This window comes from Colletotrichum karsti, assembly GCF_011947395.1.
Source record: "Colletotrichum karsti strain CkLH20 chromosome Unknown Scaffold11, whole genome shotgun sequence".
NCBI classification, from domain to species: domain Eukaryota; kingdom Fungi; phylum Ascomycota; class Sordariomycetes; order Glomerellales; family Glomerellaceae; genus Colletotrichum; species Colletotrichum karsti.
The window spans coordinates 832,498-855,672 of NW_024065911.1; the positions used below are offsets into that span (position 1 = coordinate 832,498).

General features: G+C 53.2%; 6 protein-coding genes across 6 annotated transcripts; 2 read left to right on the forward strand and 4 right to left on the reverse strand.

Annotated features, from left to right (window-relative positions):
• Positions 1–393: 393 nt before the first annotated feature.
• Positions 394–1,831, reverse strand: CkaCkLH20_04359 (uncharacterized protein; the record flags this gene model as incomplete). Its single annotated transcript, XM_038887078.1, has 4 exons — positions 394–583; positions 639–1,121; positions 1,180–1,292; positions 1,355–1,831. The coding sequence occupies 4 exons, from the start codon at positions 1,829–1,831 to the stop codon at positions 394–396; spliced, it is 1,263 nt and encodes a 420-aa protein (XP_038747782.1).
• Positions 1,832–6,065: 4,234 nt separating this feature from the next.
• Positions 6,066–8,094, reverse strand: CkaCkLH20_04360 (NupC family nucleoside transporter; the record flags this gene model as incomplete). Its single annotated transcript, XM_038887079.1, has 2 exons — positions 6,066–6,338; positions 6,400–8,094. 2 exons carry the CDS (start codon positions 8,092–8,094, stop codon positions 6,066–6,068), a joined length of 1,968 nt encoding a protein of 655 aa, XP_038747783.1.
• A 3,942-nt stretch (positions 8,095–12,036) lies between these two features.
• CkaCkLH20_04361 (MFS hexose transporter) lies at positions 12,037–13,819 on the reverse strand (the record flags this gene model as incomplete). The annotated part of the gene is made up of 4 exons (XM_038887080.1): positions 12,037–12,262; positions 12,323–12,351; positions 12,407–13,421; positions 13,482–13,819. The coding sequence occupies 4 exons, from the start codon at positions 13,817–13,819 to the stop codon at positions 12,037–12,039; spliced, it is 1,608 nt and encodes a 535-aa protein (XP_038747784.1).
• A 1,541-nt stretch (positions 13,820–15,360) lies between these two features.
• On the forward strand, positions 15,361–17,022 carry CkaCkLH20_04362 (alpha-l-rhamnosidase; the record flags this gene model as incomplete). Its single annotated transcript, XM_038887081.1, has 1 exon — positions 15,361–17,022. The coding sequence occupies one exon, from the start codon at positions 15,361–15,363 to the stop codon at positions 17,020–17,022; it is 1,662 nt and encodes a 553-aa protein (XP_038747785.1).
• Positions 17,023–17,235: 213 nt separating this feature from the next.
• CkaCkLH20_04363 (uncharacterized protein) lies at positions 17,236–18,883 on the reverse strand (the record flags this gene model as incomplete). The annotated part of the gene is made up of 5 exons (XM_038887082.1): positions 17,236–17,807; positions 17,860–17,957; positions 18,098–18,319; positions 18,377–18,395; positions 18,457–18,883. The coding sequence occupies 5 exons, from the start codon at positions 18,881–18,883 to the stop codon at positions 17,236–17,238; spliced, it is 1,338 nt and encodes a 445-aa protein (XP_038747786.1).
• A 2,593-nt stretch (positions 18,884–21,476) lies between these two features.
• Positions 21,477–22,451, forward strand: CkaCkLH20_04364 (uncharacterized protein; the record flags this gene model as incomplete). Its single annotated transcript, XM_038887083.1, has 1 exon — positions 21,477–22,451. One exon carries the CDS (start codon positions 21,477–21,479, stop codon positions 22,449–22,451), a length of 975 nt encoding a protein of 324 aa, XP_038747787.1.
• Positions 22,452–23,175: the final 724 nt, after the last annotated feature.

The window sequence follows — 23,175 nt, forward strand, 5'->3', positions numbered from 1 at the left end:
ACGATCAGGGAAGACGAGTGATCAGAAGCGGATCGTAGTAGTATTCCCCGATCACCCGGCTTTACGATAGCCTGGGTGACCTGGCCTTCTTATACCTTTCATTGACCTTCTAAGGACCTTGATGGTTGCCGGAGGTTCGGCACCAAATGCATAGTATCTCCGTGGGGTGGCTGGCGTCATCTACCCTGATGTCCCAGATTGTGAGCCAACCTAGCCAAAGAGTAAACACAATCTAGACAAGGAGACGGCAGGGATGCAATGGATATTGTAACATATTGTCTGAATGGACGAAGATAGAACTTCGTAGTGGTCTATGCTGTCTTTTGGCATGCACTTGGGCCGATCCTACTTGTGAGGTGGTCTACTGTGATCCCTCATCCATAGACAATCAACTCAAGGGTGCGGTGCGAGGAGCTTGTCAAAATTTTCCTCCGCGTGCTTCTCAGCGTCAAACTCCAGTATCCAGTCCTCTCTCGGCAGAGCAATGCTCTCCGGGTTTTCTTTTACCTTGGCCCAGTCTGTCTTGTGCCAGAGTTCGCGTGTGGATAGCCCAGTCTGCTGCACAGCTCTCACGCGGTCGTACCTACGCCGCGACAGTGAGACTTGGAACAAATAAAGAGAACCTGTAGATCACTCACCGAAGATTTTGATATGCTTTGAGGGCCGTTGGAACGTTGCCTTTACCAGCCCGCCTCAAGCATATAGCAAGGGTGACGCCGTCCTCCATGGCTTGAGTGGCCCCTTGGACACTCGTGGGCAGAAATGGATGAACCGCATCTCCCAGTAGCCCAATTCTGCCGCCTTTGCTGATCCAGTTTGGCAGGGCGTCGCGATAAACAAGCTTCCAGTCCACTAAAGACGGCGTCTTCTCAACAATCATTTTACAAAGAGGATCCCAGCCCTCGAGGGCTTGGTAGACGTCCTCAAGTTTGCCCGGCAGAGACCAGGACTCGTCGATGTCATATTCGTCTTTGTGTGTAAGCACCCATGAGCAGTCCTGGCCCCCTTTGATAGTGGAAAAGAGGAAGTGAGCATCGGGCCCAATCCAGCCGTTGAAAGTATCTCCATTCTCGCAGAATTCTTTCGTCCGAGGATCTTCCAAGAGGGCTTGAGCGGGAAACCTGTGTTGTTTGAATCAGCAGAGCAACTTTCGATCTCAGCTGTGCACTGCTATCCTACCATGCTCTCCATATCGCATAGCCGCTACTGACTGGTTTGTCTTTGTGCCCAAGGACCAGCTCTCTTGCCTTGGAGCGAACCCCGTCTGCGGCGATGACGACATCTGCCTCAATCTTTTCACGTAGTCAACAAGAAGAATCGCACAAGTCAAGTTCTAGAGGTTATCAAAACCGACCTTTGTCCCATCGGGCAGCTGAACCCCAGACTTGCTTTGGTCCTCAAAATAGTCAACGACTGGTTGGCCCAAATGAATAGGAATTCCCAGATCGTCTTTCGCATATTTAAAGATGACTTCGTGCAGCTCTCCTCGGTGACCATTGAAGACCGGGGCCTCGGGGTCAGATGGCGGTCTTCTTTGCGTCAACACAACCTCCCCAGTGTCCCATTTATGGATCCTGAAACCGTAGTTTTCAAGATCGATGCTCAGCGGTCGTAACCTGGAAACAACGTCACCGTTGGCCCATCGATGAAAGATTCGGCCAGCGTTTGGCCCGAAGGAGATGATATCTCCCAGTTGCTTCAGTTCAGGAAACGATTCATATACCTCCACGTCGTGTCCTTGTCTGTGACATTCGATTGCAGCCGTTAGGCCACCAAAGCCAGCACCGACGATGATGATTTTGATTCCTGTACTGGGCGCTGGGGAGGTCATATTGAAGGTGTTAAAGCAAATGCAACGTTTTGGTCTGGAAGTGAAGTCAATTGGTGTCTGCCTCTTGCGTTCTCAGCATGTTCGGCAGGTTTTGAGAGTCGTGGTGGTCTGTGAAGAACGAGAAGCCGAGGGAAGGTTGATCATCTGCCGCGAAACACGATTGATTCTCATACATCTGCCGTGGGGTTCGACCTCGAGACGCTGCACCCCACGTTTAACAATTACCCCACATTCACACGCTGGTAATGTCTTCCGGTCGTTCTTGAATGGTTTTCCACATCGTCTGATGTAGGAATTATGCCGTTGGGGCTTTCCAGCTGCGAGTTGCCGAGTGGCGCTTGGCTGTACCAATACTCTCGTCGCCATGGATACGCTTGTGAGTGATACAACATCACCATTTGATCCACCGATCCCTACCCTTCTTCCACACTTCCCCTCGTGCTCTGCAGCCACCATGTTACCCTCCGCATCTTTTAAGCCTCTGAATAAGCCAGTGTCAGCAGTCATTGCACTAGGCCCCGGCAGACAAGCCAGAATACCACATGACATGCAAGAATGAATCTTTATTGTGCCGTCCGGCCGTTTCATAAGCTGCGTTAACGCCCGTGGAATTCACTTTTGGCAGCGACTTGCTTTAGCCACATGGTTCTACTTGGTTTATCTCTGACGGCTTCCATAAACCATCTTTTCAAAATCCTGGGACTTCTAAAAGATGAGAGAACGAAGCATAGATGGCATGCGTGCCAATTGGAGATGCTTCGCGGCCTGTGGCATAGTCGTCTTGTCTCCTTTCCAGTACGGAGTGGACTTTGGGATCATAGGTGGCCTACAGGCCATGCCGGGCTTTCTTCATGTCTGTGGCCCATCCCTTCATGAGTTTCTTCAACATTCTTGGCAATACCAGTCACTAACTTGCTTTCTTCCATGATAGGTCTACGGGTACGAGGATTCATATACGACTATCGGATGGAACATCTCCACCACACGTCAGCAACTGATCTCCTCACTCATGACACTTGGAGCTTTCATAAGCTCTATGCTTGCTGGAGCGATTGCATCGAAACTAGGTCGCAAGATGTGCTTGTGGCTCTCTTGCTTTCTCTGCGTGGGAGCCAACATTATCATGATGACAACGACGCACATCGGAGCGCTGTATGTTGGTCGGCTGCTCATCGGCTTAGGGAACGGGGGCTTCATGACGTTCTCGCAGTTGTACATTCAAGAGACAAGCCCGGCAAAATATCGCGGACTCTTCTTGACAGGGTTCCAGTTTTGCGTCACCATCGTTCGTGATCCGTCTTTACAGCTTTCACGTGTGGGTTCGGGCCAATGCTGACTTGAAAACTGTTGAAGGGCACGCTACTCGGAACAATCATTGACTGGGCAACAGCTCAGCGTCCGGATAGATCGGCTTATTTGATTCCTTTAGGAATTATTTATGCCGTGCCTTTATTCATTACTGCGAGCCTGTTCTTCATACCGGAGTCGCCTCGCTGGCTGATCATGAGAGGTCGCATCGATGATGGGAGAAAAGCTCTCAAATGGCTGAGGCCAGAGGGTGCCCAGGTTGAAGACGAGGTCGAAGAGATACAAGCCGCAGTTCTCGAAGATGCTGAAACAAAGAAGTCGACAGCATTTTGGGATATGTTTAGAGACCCAGTGGACAGGAGACGTACCGTGATCTCTGTATGCGCAGTATGCTTACAAGGGGCTTCAGGTTCCATGTTCATCATCGGCAAGCACTTCCCTTAGGCTCCAGTCTGTTGACATCAAGAAATCACGGCTAACGCAACATACACAGCGTACAAAGCATACTTCTTCACCATCGCCAGAGTTGAGCATCCTTTTGCTATGACCAATGTCCTATCAACCGCTGGTTTGTTGGCTATCATGGCGAATGCCTTGGTCGTTGTGCGCTATGGCCGCCGTCGCGTATTCCTGATAACCGGGCTCGTGTTGTCGGGCTGCTTCCAACTCATCATGGCAATCACATTTGACAAGCATCCCAATACCGTTAAAACGGGCAATGTTCTCGTTGCGATCTCGTGTCTATTCATGATCTCTTATAACGTGAGTCCTAGTAAGCCTGGATCGAATCCTTCGTCTCCTAATGCATTTCCTCCCTAGGGCATGATTGCACCATACTCCTGGATGGTTGCCGGCGAGGCTCCCTCCCAGCGTCTTCGCAGCTACACTCTCGGAGTCGCATCGGCAGCTGGATATCTCCTGGCATGGCTGATCACGTTCACGGCGCCGTACTTTATCAACCCGAGCGCTCTCAACTGGGGTCCCAGATACGGTTACATCTGGTTCCCCTCTTGCATCATTTCCGCTGTTTGGACATATTTCTTTCTTCCGGAACTCAAAGGGCGTACTTTGGAAGAAATCAACCAAATGGCAAGTTTTCTTCATGGGAAGTTTGTTTCGACATGTACTGACTTTCGCTCTGTTAGTTTCATGCGCGTCTCTCAGCCAGGCACTTCCACAAGTTTCGAGACAATGTCACTCTTTCCAGGAAAGATAGCCGTTCGAAGGAAGATGCCAATGCAGTCAATATCGAAGTGGCTGATCGAGCTTGACACATGGGCTTGGCCGTGGTTGGCGAGAAGAAGAAGGCAATTTTGATAGAAGACTGGGCAAGGCAGTGAGTGGCTCTTGATAGTGAGGTGGACTATGTATCAAGGAAGAATCATTGGCTTGCCAACTCCCTATTACTGTTGTCAATTGTGCATTACTCTTAGAAGCACGGCCGCTGCCACTGTCAGAACGGTAATAACAAGCAAGAAGCGACGTGATTCTGAGAAAGAAAAGGCAGTGACGAGCAATGAGCTTCATAAAGGATGACTGGGCAAGATTCTTTTTTGGTTTGATGCCAGACATGGTTACCAAACGCCCCGAAGCTTTTCAAGCATATGATGACGAGCATGGGCACTCGGCCTGTCTCAGCTGCGCACCCACTTGCTGCAGAAAGCAATCCATGAACCTCATATGATACATATATATATGCACGGAATGCGATGAATTCATAGTTCGAGGGCCGTTGAGACATTTAAAACAATTGTGCGATGACAGCGACTTGCAAAACCGGCCGAGCTTGGAACCTTCATTTTTCCACGACGCAGTAGTTGCATTGAGCGTGAATAAATGCACTTACTGAGGAACTTCATATGTACGAAGCATGCGATCTGACGGTTCATGGCCGACGAGCAGAGCGGCGACCGTCGAAGTCCGATGTAAGACAGATGGTCACCCAGCGCAATGCGGCCTCCAATTTCGCCTGAGCCGAGCACATGTGGGGGAGCGACCTCATGCGATGGCGAACGTCGCCTTTTATGATCCGGGCTCATACGAGAACGAACCTCACTTTTTATGAGTTAAGCTCATTTACTAGCGGACCTTTCCTATGACCGGAGCTCGAACGAGCCTCAGCTTCGCCGCAATGCGACTCGAGCTCAACCGATAGCGAACTTTGCTCTCCCACAGCAAACCACTGGTCCAGTATCTTGGGCAGGATCAAATAAAGCGGCTCAGAAACAGTGCATTTAGAACAATTTTCCAGTTTCCATTACTCATTGAAAAGCAGCAGACGGGGCTCTGGCCTTGTAAGTTGGACTTTACCCCGGTGCTTTTACGGCCGGCGCCGACGTCCGCTGGACACCGGTGGGTGTTTTGCTGCTAGGAAAAAAAATTCTCTGTGTTTTGAGCAGCCCGGACCGCCAATGACAGCGGCTAAGTGCACCACGCCATCTCGAAGCAGCCGGGAACCGTCGGCGTGAGTCACGGACAGAAATCCTTCGGAGATTTTGGCAGCGGGGCGGCCAAGTCTCGACAGGACTTCGGAGGTTTAAGATCCAGGGGTAGACTGCAAGAGAATGTTGCTGCGGAATATTAAAGAAGAGCACCGATCGCGCAAGAGAACGTTAGATCACGTCTTGCAAGGTCAGGCCACAAATTTCACCGTCGTAATCCGTATAAGACCCCTTGGGAGCCCTTCAACAGGGAAATCACCAGGCGGTTATGCTGTTTGGCTTTCCAGATTCAATTGGTCAGCTCGCTGACACTACGGGTATTATTTACTACTACTACTTGTCTTCTCTCTTTGGCCGCAACCGGGCGCTCGTCAACATCGTACACACATCTCTGGTCTTTTTTCTTCTTTACTCATATTCTACTCATCTCGTCGACGACAGCGCGGACATGTCGCCTCTCACACCGGCCCATTCCGGCTCGCAGCTTAGACCAGGTTGGTCGTCTGGTGGGTGATGACAAGACCGGCAACAGCGGCGGAAGTCAACGTCGACATGACACCGGAGATGAGGGCAGAGATGGCCATGGCACTGACATCACCACCACGGCTGGGAGCAAGCTGGCCCAGGATACCAATCTGGATACCCAGAGAACCAATGTTACCGAAACCGCAGAGGGCGTAGGTGGCAATGAGCTGAGAGCGAGGGGAGAGGTCGGCGTATTCCGGCTCCTTCATCGCGGAGAAGGCAACGTACTCGTTCTGTCACGATCTGGATCAGTACCTGAAAGAGTGTAAAGTCAATGTCTGGTGTTGCACTTACAGCGATGACCTTCATGGCGATCAGGCGGGCGACCTTGAGCAGATCCTCGTCGCGGGGAACACCCAAGAGGAACGCGATCGGGTAGAAGATGTAGCCGGTGATGAGGTTGAGCGTCAGAGGAGGCGAGTTGATGTTGAGGTAGCTTCCCCACCAGCTCAAGAGACCGTCAACCAGACCAATGAAGGCCAGAATGCAGAGAATCGAGGCAACGATGGTACCGGCGATCTTGATACCCAACCAGGCACCGTTGGCAAAGGCGTGGATGGCGTTCTTGGCCTCGTGCTCGTCGTCATCGGGAATAACGACCTTTCCGGCGGTCAAGGTCTCCTCCTTCTCGGGGTAGCGCAGCTTGGAGATGGCGATCGAGGCGGGGATGGACATGACGCAAGACGACACCATGGCCTGGGCGTTCAGACCCAGGTTGATGTAGGCGACGAGAGTGGAACCAGAGATGGTCGCGAAACCGCAGGTCATGATCTGGTGAATCTCGGCCTTGGTCATGTGAGGAACGAAAGGACGAACCAACATGGCAGACTCGCCCTGGCCGATGAAGGGAGTGGCGGCAGCGACGACAGCCTCGGCACCGGACACGCGAAGAGCCCAGAAAACGAAGGTGGCGAACTTGCCGATGAACCATTGCAGGAAGCCAATGAAGTAGAGCACCTGGACAATGGCCACGAAGAAGATGATGGGAGGAATGACGCCGGTGATGAACCAGTGGAGGTCAATGACGCTGTCGGCAGTCAGGAAAGCAGTTCCCTGGTTCGCAAAGCCAAGCAAGTCACCAGCGCGGTCCGCGATGAACTTGAAAATGTCGTATCCGACGCCGGTACGGAGGACGAAGAGCGCAATGATGTACTGCGAGAGCATACCGCCGATAACCGGGCGCCAGTTGACGCGCTTACGGTCATTGGAAGTGACCCAGAAGGCGAAAAGGATGACGATCAGACCAAAGATGGACACGGCGCGGTTCTCACGGTTGTTGTCGGCAGATTCCTCCGAGACGAACGAACCAACGAGGACGACGGCGATAGTCACGGCGGCGCCCGCGAGAGTGCGGAACTTGGCGGGGATAGCGTTGTAAATGTAAATCGCCGAGTGCTGCCAGACGAACTTGATCGGGCGCGAGATGTACGTGCTGGGAACGTAGAAGAAAACCAGGCGGAGCATGATACCGAGCCAGACGAGGAAAGGAATGACCCAGTTCTTGTCATTGCGGTGCAAAACGAGCGAGGCAATCCACCAGCCGGTGAAAAGGGCGAAGAGGAAGAAGACCCAAAGGTGCCGCTTGTTCTTGACGACAAACTTTTTAATGGGACCAAAGAGTGAGTCGTAACTGGGAGGGGGAGGCTGTTCCTGAGACTCGCGCTCACTCGGGGTCTGGATACCGCCCTTCTCGCCGTCGTACTGGGGAGGAGAGTTCAGCTTCTCCGGGTGACCCTTCTCGATGTCGTGCGGCTCGCCATGGTTGTGTAGGTGACTCTGGTGGGGAACAGTCGACTCGCCCGTCGTTGTGTAGGTGACATTGTCGGCATGGCCCTTTGCAATCACATTGTCGGAGTGGTACAAGTGTTGATGCTGGTGCTGGTTGGAGGGTTCCAGCGCCGGGTCCGAGTTGCGGCGGATCGGCGCATCGGCCGTGCCGTGGTTGTCGGGGGTCTTGTTGACCTCGGTGTCGGTGACCTGGGAAGCCATGGTTGCGGAATAGGGTTTCGGAGCGCACCGACGGGCGTTTGCCAGGAGAGACGGGATGGGAGTCGGACGAAGGGAAGCGTTGAGCTTGAGCTCACTCGGAGAAAGAACACCAAGAGAATTTTTTCCTCGACGAGTATTGGCAGTTGGTGGGATGATGGTGGACCACGGGCTAGCACGGTTGAAGGCTTGCCTGGGTATATTATCCAAAAGTTCAAAAAGAAACTTGGCCACCGATCAGACGGGCTCTGCGCAGAGAGGGAGGGTTGGGAGCTGCTGCTGGCTTGCTGCACGAAACAGACGAGAACCTCATGAGGGGACCACGGATCGACGCGTCTGAGGGGAAGCCCTTTTTAAAAATTCCCAGTGCGATGATCAAGGAATCCGAAAGTAGTGCCGAGGCTAGGCTAGGACACAATGATCCTCGACATAGCTTATCAGCAACCTGGGAGCCAGGCCGGGTCCAGGTTCAACTCGGGCAGGCAATCCCAATGGTGGGATCGGATGGGTGAACAAGGATGGAGCAAGAGTTCGCCGCCCTTGGAGCTGGTCGCGCGCGCAGACGAGCGCGCATCCGTCTGCTGCTCGCCAGAGTGTGGAGGAAGGGAAGAGCCCTCATGCGGTTCGGGGCCCATTTCGGTGGATTGACCCAGATTCTGTACATCTCGCAGCCAACGAGGATGCGGGTTGGACGGGCGACAGGGTTATCGGGTGTAGGATTGACAAAATTTGGTGGTATGGGAGATACAAGATGGCCAGGGTAGTACGTGTAGCTAGGGCGAAATGGACGTTTAGGAGGGGACTTTCAGTCACGGTAAGACGATATCTCGGAGGGGCCTTGCCACCGTCGGTCAGTCTTCAGATTCCGTGTCGGATGTCCCTTGATTCCAGTATCTTATCTCTAGTTGTCAAGACTCTTTGCGACTATTGAGACTTTGAGAGAATGTTGGTGAGTTGAAGGATCCAAAGATGGCAGACTCGACCGGACTCCAACGGATTCCAACGGTCGTCCGGCGAATTTGTCGCGAATTGAGATAGCAGACCGAAACTTTTTGACCTGGACCCTACTCGACCGCGATAAGGATGGAATTTTTTTCTGCAGTTCGCGGGTGGCATGACAAGGATCGTGGGAGGGCCGAAGCAGCACAGACTTCGCGCAGAGCCGGACCAAGCCAATTAGCTCTGCAATGTGAGTGGCAAAGCCAACGGCGCGCTTCCGCTTCTGGAAGGTTGATGGAACGATGGAGACAAGCGGTGGAGTAGACTGAGATTGGAGAGATGAGACTGGCTGTTGGATGGTCTTGGACACTTTGGAAGAGGAGGCCGGCTAGCAAAAGGACAGGGCTAATTGCGGCCGGGTTCGTTGGATATGTCTCTCATCGGATTGGACTGGCTTAGGGACGACGGGAGATGCATATCCAGTCGGACAAGACGCACGAATCATGGCCCCGAGACCTGTTTTTCAGTCTTCTTCCGTTGAACCATTCCTCTCTCTGTGAGCGAGCTGTGAGACCGATGAGAGGCTTGACAGTCAGACAGAGAGACACATGCACGCACACCAAACGAGTCGGACTCCGGAGCCGCCAATGAACTTCGGGCAATCGTTCCCGGAGACGGCGGCGGCGACGGTCATCGACTGCCTCTTGATAGGCTCAATACCGGCCTTGGCCTGCACGATGTAGCGTGTGGCAGATCCTTCCGCTCTCCTGGGCGTAACTAGACATTTTGATGGCTGCTAGGGGCCGAGACCCCAAGACACGCCGGCGCATTGCGACCCCCAAATTCACTGCCAGGGCACGAAGGAGACATGCGGAGAATCGGGACTGGTTGGAGATAGCTGCATCAGCCGCCCCGGCGCCACTAGCTCCTTGGATCGAGGGGAAGAGAGGGAAGAGCAAGAAGAGCAAGACGACACGCTCAAGCTGATTTGTCCCGTCTATCATGAGGTTCGCAAAAGGCATCCTGACTGTAATATGCTCACTAAGAGCGTTTGCATCTAAAAGTCCTGTATAGCTGAGTGAGGCGTACCTCAGTGCCTATGTAGTATGTGGCTGCTCACCACAAAATTGTGATGAGATCGGCGATAAGAGTTGATTCAGCTCTGTGATATCAAAGTGTAGCGGCCAGCGCCGGCCTGAAGCCGTGAGTCGTAACTCGGGGAACCCCCATCAAAATCTCAGTGAGACGAGATGAACGCTTTAGATTAGCGAGCTAGCCCCCGTCAACAAGTGCTCAGTGCGGAATGGAATGCCTTGACAATAAACAAGAACTGTGTTGTGTCTCATTTGTCTTATGCGAGTCTTCCGCAGAATCGGGTAGTAACTTATGAGAACGCAGCGTCGTTCGGCCATGATAGTAATCACCGTATTTCTCAAAGCAACATCCCTTTCCCCTTGTCTTGTGGTAGGCCCCCTCCGCCGGCTTGGGCCGGGACACTAGCAAACTGTCACTTGTCGACCATCTAGTCTATCCGTACCGTAGATACTCCAGACATCCCCGTTCCAGAAGCAACAACAACAAGAAGTGTCAGAGAGAGGCACCGACGCAGACGCAGACGCAGACACCTTGCTGCTGCATCTGCCACCCCAGTCTCCCCATCTTCCACCTACCAAAACCAGGTCTTAGGGGCACACGCTACGCGGAACATAGGTGTGGGAGGCCCCACGTCTACCCGGGGAAGAGAATCAGATGGGAGAGCCAGACAAGGTTCCTGAGCCTCTGACAGATTGCAACCATTCAACTTGCAGGGTGAGCGTCGTATCTCTCTCCCCAATTCAGTCAATGACCGCGTGCGCTCACCGATTACAGATTGGTCAGAGACAAAAGTGCCATGCTTCCCACGCACTGAGTGGGAATTTGGCTTTCCAGCTTCGGCCGGCTCCGCTTCTCGAACGGGTCCGTTGGTGGTCAATTCGCCGTGTAATCCAAGACACGTGAAGGCTTTGGTGATAAGCTGAAGGTGAGCTCCGGGCTGACTTCTTCTCGACTATGTCGCTAGCCTCCGACCGCCAAACCCATCACCCTGCATCTATCAAACGCGTGCTCAGCGGAAGGACTTGTCTTTAGGTCCAGATCTAGAAGCCCTCGTGTCCTGATTACGCGATGACTTGGTCCAGACAAAGTCGGAACCGTCGTTTTGGTGAGGAGATAAAGTGAGAGCCCGGTCGCAACGCGTCCTACTCATCGTCTGGCATGTCGAACGCCAACGCCATGGATTCAGAGACGCTACCACGTGTGCATGTCCCGTCTCCGCCCCCGGATCCAGCAACACGGTGTGACAGCAGCCTTGCGCATCTTCTCGGCCGACTGCGACTCCGCTCGCCGGCGTCGGGTGCGTCTGCGGTCGGAGACGCATATGTTCAGGCTGGTCCTGGTCTTTGGGTGCATAGATAACGATGTCTCTCGTCCCTCACAGCCTGCACCGCGGGCCGAATCTTGATTGAGGTTGGGATGAATGACCACCATACGCCACGTGTATAGCCAGCGATCTTTCGCTGATCTTTCGCGCCTTTCTTGCAGCAAGATGGTTCCAGCCGTCTATCGTCGTATCATGGACTTCTGGTCAAGCCAGTAATCCTCCAGGCATCTTGTTACTTGTCCTAGCATTTCAGAGTCCTTCGACGAGCCATCGTTCCACTGCTGACTGCATTTCCGTCCAATGAGGGATTCCTCGTTGGGTCCGAGTTGCGCACCTACTAACGGTACTGCTTCCGTTATCGGCGACTGGATCTTGCGATGGCCTCATCAGCTCAGACACGTGAGGACGACAAGAAAACAAGGCATAGTGCGCTCTTATGATGGCGAGGAAGAAAATCACAATGGTATCAATTAAACGTCAACAACCCGCTGCCTTGTAACACGGTGCGCCTGGACTCTTCCGGCGCCTTCGGCTCAACACCACACTATATCCTTTTGACGGAACTCAAACTAATTGTCGCGTGGGGTTTAAATACCCTCTGCGACCGCTCTCTCGGCCTTCTCTTGTACTTCCGTCTTGTAACCCTTGAACTGCCGGGCTGGCACCTTCTTGATGAACAGTTCGTCAAGCTCCTCGTACGATCGGCCAGCCACTTCCGGTTGGAAGAACCAGAGATATACCGTAGACAAGATTGACATGGCGCCGAAGATGAACGCGACTTTGGCTCCAAGGTTCGCTTGATCGGGGTTAAACCTGTGTTGTACGATGAGTTTCTCTACACAAAGGTACTGGGGTATCAGAGGAGTTACTTACAGGAACGGAATGACAAAAGCCCACATAGTCTATGAGATGGTTAGCCTAAGTGGAACCAAGAGGCGTGAAGGGGAGCAATCTTACGAAGAGGGCGTTCTGAAGAGCCAGAGCCATCGAGGCAGTCTTGGCACGGAGACGAGAAGTCGCAATCTCGGTCAAGAGAGAATAGGCAGTGGCACCGATGGTGACGTTGTAGAAGAAGCAGTAGATCAGGAGCAGGGCAACTGTTCCCTTGACAGCCCCGGGAGTGCCCGCAACTGCAAGACCACCGGTAACCATCAGAAGAGTCGTCAGGATGCACATGCCGTAGAGTGTCAGACCACGACGACCGACTCTGTCGATGAGGAACCAAGAAACTATGTTGCCAATCATGGACATGACTTGCTGAACAATAGCCAAGATGAAACTCTCCTTAACGGAATAACCAGCAATTTGTTGGTAGTAGGTGCTGTATGATGAGACGAAGAAGACTCCGCATAGGGCTTGAATGCTCAGAGGAGCGACGGAGATGATGGTACGACGTAGGTTGGACTTGCGGAAGCACTCGGCAAACGTCACGCCATCGGTCTCCTTGCGCACTTCGGCAAGTGTGTTGGTGATGACGGAGAGCCTCTTCTCGACCTGGATGGCATCATATCCAAGACGACCGAGGGACCTCGCGGCCTTTTGCATCTGGTCCTTGTTGACGAGCCACCAAGGAGACTCCGGCATGAAGAATAACATGATGGCACCCAATCCGCTGATTCCGTACTGTGAAACGAAAACAGCGCGGTATGCCCAGCGATCTTCTCTGGTTCCCGTCGAGTTGACGACGAGTGACACGATGAAGGGGCCGATGGTAAAGGCAATGGCGGCGGCGGCGGTCATGATGCCTCGAAGTGCCAGGGGTGCGACCTCGCCGATGTATGTCATGCTAACAGTGATAAAAGCACCGATGGGGAATCCGGCGATGAACTTGCCAGCGAAGAAGATTTCGTTCGTTGTGCTGATGACTTCGAGAGTGATGCCGACAAAGATGAAGATGTAGCTGATGAAGTAAGTCCACTTGCGTCCGATAAGATCGGCTATGTAGCCGGCACCGATAGATCCGACAACAGCACTATGAGAAGAAATGTCAGTCCCTGAGTTCGTGCCACATTCGAGTTCGTGTATGACTTACGATGCCACTGGTGCTCCGCTGTAGGCAGACTGCCACTTAGCGGGGAGGACATAGTCGCCGTTGTATGGCGAACCAAAATCCTTGCGGAACTCCCTGATGCCCAGAATGCTACCACCGGCCTGGTTGTCGAAACTGGTCAGGACGAGGACGTAGATGGCGTACAGGCACCAAGCGAACGCCCATGGCTGGTTCTTGATGGCCTGGAGGGGGGTTTCTTCGGCGTCTTCAGCGATGGCGGCGTGTCCGATTTCCTCAACATGCTCGCCCTTGGCCGCGGCGATGTCGTCCTTTTCGGCGACGATGGGCGTATTGGACGCCTCGAGATTGTTGTGAGCCATGGCCGACGCCTGTGCTTATGTTCGTACCACAGAATCTTTGAAAATAGATGGCGCGAAAGATTCCCCGGCGGAAGGATCCAATGTTTTGAAGGATTCTGGGGAAGGTCACCGACGATCTGGGGAAGCTGAGGAGGCGAGTCTGGGGAACTGGGGCTCAAAGTTGCAATGATGCCGGGAACGTCCCCGGTTCTTATTGTCAGGCACAGTTCACGAAGCGTCCTCGGGGAGGAAATTGTAGGCACTTCTTCGGCTCAAAGTCGCCTCAATGATTGACCGAAAAGAGCCAATTGTTGTGGTCTCTTGCTGCTGGAGAAGCCGAGTTCATGGCCAAGCGTGAACGCCATCGCTGCCATCTACCCAACCACGCGGTTAACTTCTTGCGGGGGAGGGGCCGGTCTACACCCACGTCGGTTGGTGATCGCATGATGCTATTGAGTTTCAGCAATGGTTCGGTCTTGTGGCCGGCAGAACATTTAGCAAGGAACAAGAGTCAATGGCATGCCTGGTAGTCGGTGGTCACTGAGTCAGTCTGTATTCCGAAGAAACTCCCTCAGTCGCGTGGTTGGCTGACTTGGACGTTGTCTAACCTGTTTTGGATCATTGATAGAATCATTGAGATGAACTTGGTCGCGGCCCCGGTTACTAACAATGGAATAGTATGATGAATGGTCGCGGCCAAGCTGTCAATGACCCATCTTCTCGGTCCTAATCTGGGGACCCCACGACCAGGGGCAACTCCCGAATGAATGTTGTGGAGAAAGTACCACGAGGACGCGGGGTTTGACCCGGGCTGTTGGCTGTTGGGTTAACTGTCACACTGGTCCGCATTTTCGGTATTGAGAGTCTCGTTGAAGAATGGACATTGATCTTGATTGGTTACATAGAGAGAAATCACTAGCAAGTCATATCGATGTTTTTGACACTTGAACTAAATCCCGAAGGATTGAATTGACTCCTGAAGGATGGAATTAGAGCAATGGAGATGGGACACCGAGGAATTGTGCCGGTAATTCGGCATTAAGCGGGAGACCCTCTTTCATCTCGAGACGTTCTAGCTTCAACGTAATGACAACGCCAAGGGCAAGAAATTGCAAGAAAAACCTGAACTAAGTCTGGAAACAACCTTGAAATGACCTAGCCTCCCCGCAGCTTCACCGCGGTTTTACCGCAGTTGAGCCCTCCTGACCTCGGGTTTCCTCGTAGATACTGGGTTCCAGACGCTGCTCGATGCAGACTTGCCGATTCCCCGCAGTAACAGACCAGGATCTCTCCTCGTGGACGACATTGACATGGCATGGCGGGCCTAATTGAGCAATCAGAAGCGTCAGCTACCCTCCTCCACTTGCCGAGCGAGTGCGTTGGATTGCCCTTCTCGGGGCGTTGTCACACCGAGGTGTTTACGACTTCTGTTTGAGATCGTGGCGTGTTAAAAACACCATCGGCCAACCTCAATTCATGCTCTCAGCTGAAGCCTAGACTCTCAGCCCTAACCTCCTTGTCAAACTAGCATAACTCTCAATTTGTACTTCACCCCTACCAACATGTCTGACGCACCCGAGGACATGGTCGAGAGCATTCTGCCGACGAGATGGAATCGGAACTTTGAGAAGCTTGCCAACGACCTCTGTCCAACCTTGCACCGATGGACTCGCACGCCTCAACGCGTCGTCAAGTTCGACAAAGATGGGAGCCAGTACTTTGGTGTTCGAGCCACGCCGGCGGACTACCCTATTGATCAGCTATCACCGAAGTCCTGGGGCAAGGGGGACGACTTCATCCTCGATTTCGGCATCCATATGGTGGGATACGTCTCGTTCCGCCTCGAGTCCCGGGGATCACACATGGACGCCCCTTGCAGGTTGCGCCTCACCTTTGGCGAGTCCCCTTTGGACGTGACGCTTGGCATGGACAATGTCAAGACGTGGATCAGTACCAGCTGGCTCCCTGACGAGATCATCAACATCGACATGTGCCCTGAGCTGGTCACGTTGCGGCGCCGCTATTCCTTCCGCTTCTTACGCGTCGAGGTCATCGATACCTCGCCCAAGTTCAAAGTCGCCTTCTCAGAAGTCCAATGCGAGTGCGTCAGCGCCATCAGTCAGGGACATTCTCTGGAAGCGCTTCAGTTCAAGGATAAGCTCATCCAGAACATCGACCACGTGAGCATCTCCACACTGAGAGATTGCATGCAAACAGTCTTCGAGGACGGTCCTCGGCGAGACCGTCGACTATGGAGCGGAGATTTGCGTCTGCAAGCCTTAGCCAACTACAGCACGTTCAAGGATTTCAACTTGGTCAAACGCTGCATCTTTCAGTTCGCTGCCGTAGTCCGCGAAGACGACTCTGTGCCCGCTTGCATCTTCGAGCAACCGCAGCTTACCCCCTCTTCCGATTACATCGTTGACTACGACGCTCTATTTGCTGCCATCGTCAATGACTACGTTGTCGCGTCTGGAGATACATCATCTGGTCATGCCTTGTGGCCGACTGTCCTAGGCTGCGTGAAGCGAGCCATCACACACCTTGATCCTGAAACTCATGCCTTTGACGAAGCCAAAGGAGAGGGCTGGAACTTCCTGGATTGGCAACCGGGTTTGGAACACAGCGCAGGGGAGCACGGAGTTCTACTCTACTGCCTCAAAGCAGCCAACGCCCTGTCCCAGGTTCTTGGGAAAGAGGCCCCTTTTGTGGACCTCGCTGCACAAATGACCCAGGCAGCGAAGGTGTTTATCTCGCCAGACAATGTCTTCATATCTGGTCCTAAGGCTCAAGTGAGTTACGCCTCAGCATCCTGGCTCGTCTTGGCCGGTGCATTCCCAAAGGATGTGGCACAGAGAGCCTTGCTCAACACCCTCGCCCACCCTGATGCTCTGAAGCCTCTCACACCCTACCTTTGGCATCACGTATGTGACGCGCTTGCAACTGTGGGGTTGTATGAAAAGTGTGTCGAGATCATGTCCGATTACTGGGGAGGGATGGTGCGGGCCGGTGCAGATACATTTTGGGAGTGTTACAACCCGGAAGATCCGCAGGCCAGTCCCTACGGTGATGTACGGAATAACAGTTTCTGTCACGCATGGAGTTGTACCCCAACATACTTGCTGAGAGAGAAGTTGAAGGAGTTTGTCGGTGTTAACGGCACGAGATCAGTGACGGTGGGCGAGCTGGACGAGTACTGGATCAAGTCTCGGCTAAGCTCTTGAGATAATCAACCTCAAATAGATACCACACGATCATGAATACATCACGAGATGGAGATGCTTAGTGAGAGACGGCAGACTGGTGGAGAAAGTTGAAATCATTTCCCGAATGATATGTGCAGCTTGGCTTTTGCAAATAAAATATGTACAGTAAAGGTTGATCGGCTCAAGAGAGACTTGAGCTTTGCGAGAGGCTTTCAGACATCATCGAACTGCTTAGGCAGAGCCAAGCAGAGCAGTCTTGGGCTTCTGGCCAGGGAAGAAGGTGGTGGGCACAGCCGGGATCGGGATGGAAGCCGTGAGACCCAAGCCGGCAGTGATCTGGCCAGGCATGGTGGTAGCCTCGTAGCCGGCGACAGTCTTGGTGGTCGCAGTGCTGGTGTAGGTGCCAGAGCCAGTACGGAGGCAGTGACCCTTGCCGAATGCGTTGCTGCACTTGTCAACGATGGAGGAACCGGCGTCGGTCCAGATGTTGATGCCGGAGACGTCGATGTTCTCGCAGGGGACCGCGGCCGCGCAGAGAACGACAACAGGGCCGCGGGAGGCGCCGTTGGCAGCAGTACCCTTCCAGTTGGAGAAAGTCAGGTTCTTGTACTCCACACCGTTGCCGGAGACCTTGCTCTGGCCAGCCCAGGCGGAGTCGATCTTGAGGGAGTAAGCGTTGCCGTGGCCGATGAAGTTCTCAAAGCGGGAGTTCTGGAAGACACCGTCACCGCCGTTGTTCTTGATCATCATCATCTGGTTCGAGTTGACGGTGTAGATGTTGCGGTAGGTGATGTCGGAGATGGCTACGAGGGACATGAGTTGAGATCAAGTAATTATGGTGAGTACTTCACGTACCAGTGTCGGCGCCCAGGGAACCGATGGCACAGCCACCAGACCAGTTGCAGAAAATGTCCTCGACGAGAACGTGGCTAGACTTGTTCTTGACGGTGACACTAAGGATGTTGTTAGTCGAGTATTCGCACACGTAAAATGCCGAACTTGAGGCCGGTTTCTGAGCTGCCGACCGGGAACAGTGGGGCCGACAGAGGTCCCCGAGAACTCTTGAGATGACCATGGATGGGGATGAACTCACCATTCATCCTTGTTGGTGACCTCAATGTCATGAACGTGCACGTTGGTGGCAGCCATCAGGTCGAGGCCATCGAGACCTCCCTCGTTTCCTCCACGAATGATCATGTTGTAAACATCGCCGTTCTTGCAGCTGTCCAGGATGATGTGGAAAGCGGGGGAATCGACGAGAGCAATGTCGTGGACGCTGAAGTCGGTGACAGAGACGAATCTCAGGAGTCGGGGTCTGGTGAATGTTAGAGCTGCATCGGTGCAAGGCGTTGATTCCCAAAGCTGTTCTCACCCGTAGACACCCTTGCCCTCTGCAAAAATGGTCAGCACAATCCCTTTCTCAACGGAGACGTTCTCGAGAATATTGCTTACGCTTATGGAACTCATAGCCATAGCCCTGCATGGCACCCTTGGAGTTGCCGCTGTAGAATTCAACATCGGTAGACTTCTGGACGATGATCATGTGGCCGCCAGCAGTACCGGTGCGGTAGATGGTGCCCTCGAGGTTGATCGAGACGCCAGTACCTCCCGAGAGCGTCTGCCATGTGCCAAGACCCCATTCTCCCTCCGGGATCACGATCTCTCCGCCAGTCTTGCAGGCATCCCACGCGGACTTGAGAGCGGCGCCAATGTCGCCGGTGGCACCGGTCTTGGCGCCGTAGTCCGTGATCTTGCACGTTTTCTTGGCCGCCTTGGCTGCCCGAGTAGTGGTCGGTCCGACGCTGCCGGAGAGCTCGGCGTTGGCCCATTCCGGGAGAAGAGCGCCCAGCGCAAGGAGTGAAAGGGAAGCGAACTTCATGTTGATTTGTGAACGAATGAATAAGGACCAGGAGTCAAAAAATGAGAGACACGGAATGGGAAAGGGAGCGACGAGAACGCGAAAGAGAATGCAGATTCCTTCAACAGGAACGCTTTGGGTTGATAAACGCGGGATTGCAGCATTGCAGCGTCCTCCTTTTCCTCCGCTCATCTTTCCACCAAACAGGCCACCGATCTTAGCTCATTCTTCCTCCACGCCGCTTCCCATTTCCACCCGCTGTCCCCACGATCCGTCCATCGCTTGTGGGAAATTGAACGGAGAGCGCTGTTGAAACTGGCTGGTTGATCACAAACAGTCTCTCGAGCCGGGATTCTGGCGCCGTGTTAATTAAACGACCAACACAGACAGTGGACTTGTTGCGATTTCGCTTCGTCAAATGCCGTCCCAAATGGGGTCTGCGGGTGTGAAATAGAGTGAATGGTGGTGCTATCGGGGCCTGGCCACCGGACCATTCTTGTCATCCTGGTGTTTTCTTCAGGGGTACTGCTTGTCATGTTGTTCAACATCAGTATCCCTAGTCAGCAGCGCGCCCTGCAATTCGTGAAGTCAATCTTCATTGGAAGACTCGACGGGACCAGTACAAGGGCCTGCTGGGGGAGACTGGTGAAACAAAAAGAAACGATGCCGATGAGCCGCGTCATTGCTGCAGTTCATCCCGTCCTCGTCAGACCAAAAACATTAAACCCATCTGTTTGGCACACGCTGTCAGCCACGAAAAGATTGAAAGGGAGTCTGAGGCGCCATCATCAATCTTTTGAATGGCGATCTGTCCAGCGACACCCCGACTTGTAGAAAGATGGCAGCATGAGAAAGTGAAGGATGATTAGAGCAGATTATATCCGAGTACCGCGTCCCAACAAAATCGGCATCCCACAGCCAGAGCCCGGCCCCTGACAAAGCCCCTAGCTCCTCCATCTAAATTGCGGTGTCTATGGAACGGCCTTCTGCTTCCGGACACCAGAAAACTTCTAGCTGCCGTCCTCCCGTGCCCGTCTGCCAAGCACCGTGCCGCCGCGGGGGCGTGCCGTTGGCCAAGGCGGGAGAGAATGGGTTCTTGCACGGGGGCCGGCATCGGTGGCCAAGACACGTTGCTTTTCGCCTACTATTATTCTTTGGGTGTGCCGGCCATAGCTGGGACTCATAATAGGGAAACACTGTTGCAATTTCATTACGAGTGTGTCCTTCGAGAGCCATATTTGTCCACAAATAAAAGCCAAGCTTCTTTCGATCACTATTGGTGCTTGACTCGCGGCGAAAACGCCTCCCGCTGCTGCAACGCATCGGAGCTGAAGAGGTGAGCCTCTACTTGCAATTCGTACCATGTATGAATCATGTAGTAGATTACATAGCACAGCATGGCTGACACCACAGGTCAAGCGTGACAAGCACTTGGCTGAATGGTTGTTGAGTAGCTTCTTCGTCTCTGTTTTCATCTACTGACTGCTAGCCTGCTGTACATCTTCTTGTGGGAGCTCGGTGCTACTCGTGCTGCAGCTGTCGCCGAATTCACGGATTCGCCAGTGATATTCCCTGGGCTGAACAACATCAAATGAGCCTCCTCCACGCGAGCTATGCATCTTACTACGCAGCTAGCCTCGAACTTTCTCTTCCACTAAGATCTCGATAAGACGCATGTCTCCCCCAATTGCCGTCTGCCAAGAATAAGCTTACCATCCTTCCACCGCAGCTCCGAGAGCTCGGAACCTGCGCCCGATACTTCTCAGCCTACTCGAGGTCTGACATCACGACTGCGCCGCCGCCTCCGACTCGGCCCAGCTTGCCTCCGGCATCACCTTAGCCTAATGCAGCCTGGCAGCCGGTGTACATGCAAGCCAGCTCACAAATCAGCCCCAGAAGTCCTCGCAGCTTAGCCCAACAACGCTTATCGCGCTTGTTTTGCGAAGCTGACACAGACGCCTTGCGTGCAGCGTTGGGTATGTGAGCTTGCAGGAATCCTATTCGCTCCTTAGGCTTCGAACTCGGGGAACTATGAGAGGTTTGATAGCAGACAACCTAAACCGTGCTTCTGCCCGTTGAGTAGCCTATCTCAAAACTTCACCCTGTTGCGCTAGCCACAGACGACGCCAGGCTTGGAGGTTCAATTGCATAGGCGGTGCTACCGGCGCAGCCGGATGTCGGTCCCCTTATTGACTGACTTACACTAAATTTGTCCCGAGATGGATGACTTCGCGGCCACCATCCAAGTCAAGTGAGATGTCAAGCCGCAGCCTGCAGCGAAATCCTTCACCGGCTAGTTGAATCTAGGGTAGTGATGAAAATAGTTTCCTAATTCATGGTCCCTATGATATATCCTCATGAACGAGAGTCTATAAATGAAAAGCATCTCCTTGCTCTTCGTGCTCTTCTCCTTCCCTCTCATCATCATCACACATTCGAGACAACTCATCTACATCAACAATTTCCTTTTCTCTTTTTCCTTTGTGATTTCCTTATTTCCTTTATCGGTTTCTCTTTTCTTGGGATAATCCAGCAAATCAACAACCACATTTTCTCTTCCAACTTACTTTGGTCGACTTCAGCTCTATCTATATCTCAACATATCATATTCACAATGCATTCTTCTCTTATCTTCACCATTCTCGCCACTACCGCGACTCTCGCTGCTTCTGCTTCCGCCAACGGCCCGCAGGGAGACGACACCGTCTGCGCCCCCGGGACCGGGTTCTTCCAATCCTGCAGCAGCGGCTTCCGAGGTTGCTGCAAGGCTGACGCCTGCACTATTGGCTACTGCCCCGATGTGACCGGCACTACAGATAACACCCCTGTTGTCACGGTCACTCCCGCCGCCACCCCGAACTACAAGGCCCACTCGGAGCCGAAGACCGCCGTCGACCCCACCGTTTGCAAGCCCGGCACCGGCTTTTTCCAAAAGTGCGCCAACGGGTTTGAGGGATGCTGCAAACAGGACGCCTGTACCTTGGGATACTGTCCCTCTACCGACGAGAAGCGCGATGACCCCACGGTCTGCCCTCCCGGCACTGGGTTCTTTCAGTCATGCAGCAACGGTTTCCGCGGCTGCTGCAAGACTGACGCTTGCTCAAACACGATTGGATACTGCCCTACTGTGAACGTCAGGCGCGATGATCCTACCGCCTGCGCTCCTGGTACCGGCTTCTTCCAGTCCTGCTCCAACGGCTTCCGTGGTTGCTGCAAGCAGGATGCTTGCACCATTGGATATTGCCCCGATCTCAAGGTCCGCGAGTCCGCAGTGAAGCGCGATGATACCGTCTGTGCCCCTGGCACCGGCTTCTTCCAGTCCTGCTCCAACGGCTTCCGCGGCTGCTGCAAGCAGGATGCCTGCACCATCGGCTACTGCCCGGACGTCAAGGCCTTCGAGACTGTTACAAAGACCGGCCCTAAGACTACTGCTACTCCTAAGCCGAACCATGAGTGGCAGCCTGAGCCCAAGTCAACCGACCCAACGGTGTGCGCCCCTGGCACTGGTTTCTTCCAGTCTTGCAGCAACGGCTTCCGAGGCTGCTGCAAGAAGGATGCCTGCACTATTGGCTACTGCCCCTCCAACTAAATGGTTTCCGGCAAAGAATGGAGTAATGAGCCAAGTACTTTCGGTTGAGTTGTTGGTATATAGTATGGTATAGGGTGCATTGCATGGTTGGGAATTAGAACTTAGATCTGCATGTCGGCGAAACTTTTGGGTATCATTTTCTATGGCGTTCGGTTTGATATTGGTCATTTGCATAATACAACTACTACCTTCCTTCTGCGCCTTCTCAGAATTCCCGTTTGTGACGTAGAGCCTTGATTGTAAATCAACTACCTATCTATCTCTCGAGTCGGCTCTATCTGTTCATCGCCACCGTCATGCCTTCTGTTATGTAGCACGCTACTGATACCAACATGAAGTTTGATTGTAGAGCTTTGAACCTAGGGTAGCATTTGTTGTGAACGTTAGCGCATCTTGTAAACTCGTCATTGTCTCGCTCTAGGTCTGAACGGTTTTTATGACGTGACCTTTGCGTTCATGTGAAGTTGATGCTGCTCCTAGCCCGTGATGGCGTTTTCATCGTCGAACTCAATGCGCAATTTAATTCATGGACTCTTGAAGCTGCCTCCGAAGGAAGCTGCAGCGGTCGCGTGGCATAAGGATGTTCGGCACTGGTGTTGTAAGTTCCTACCTCGATCGACCTTGAAACCAGACTTCATGAGATGGCAGGTGTCCCCGCAAAACAAGATTGTCTAGTTTCAAGTTGATGGACGTCAAAAAGCTTAGTACTCTTTCCTCACGGCAA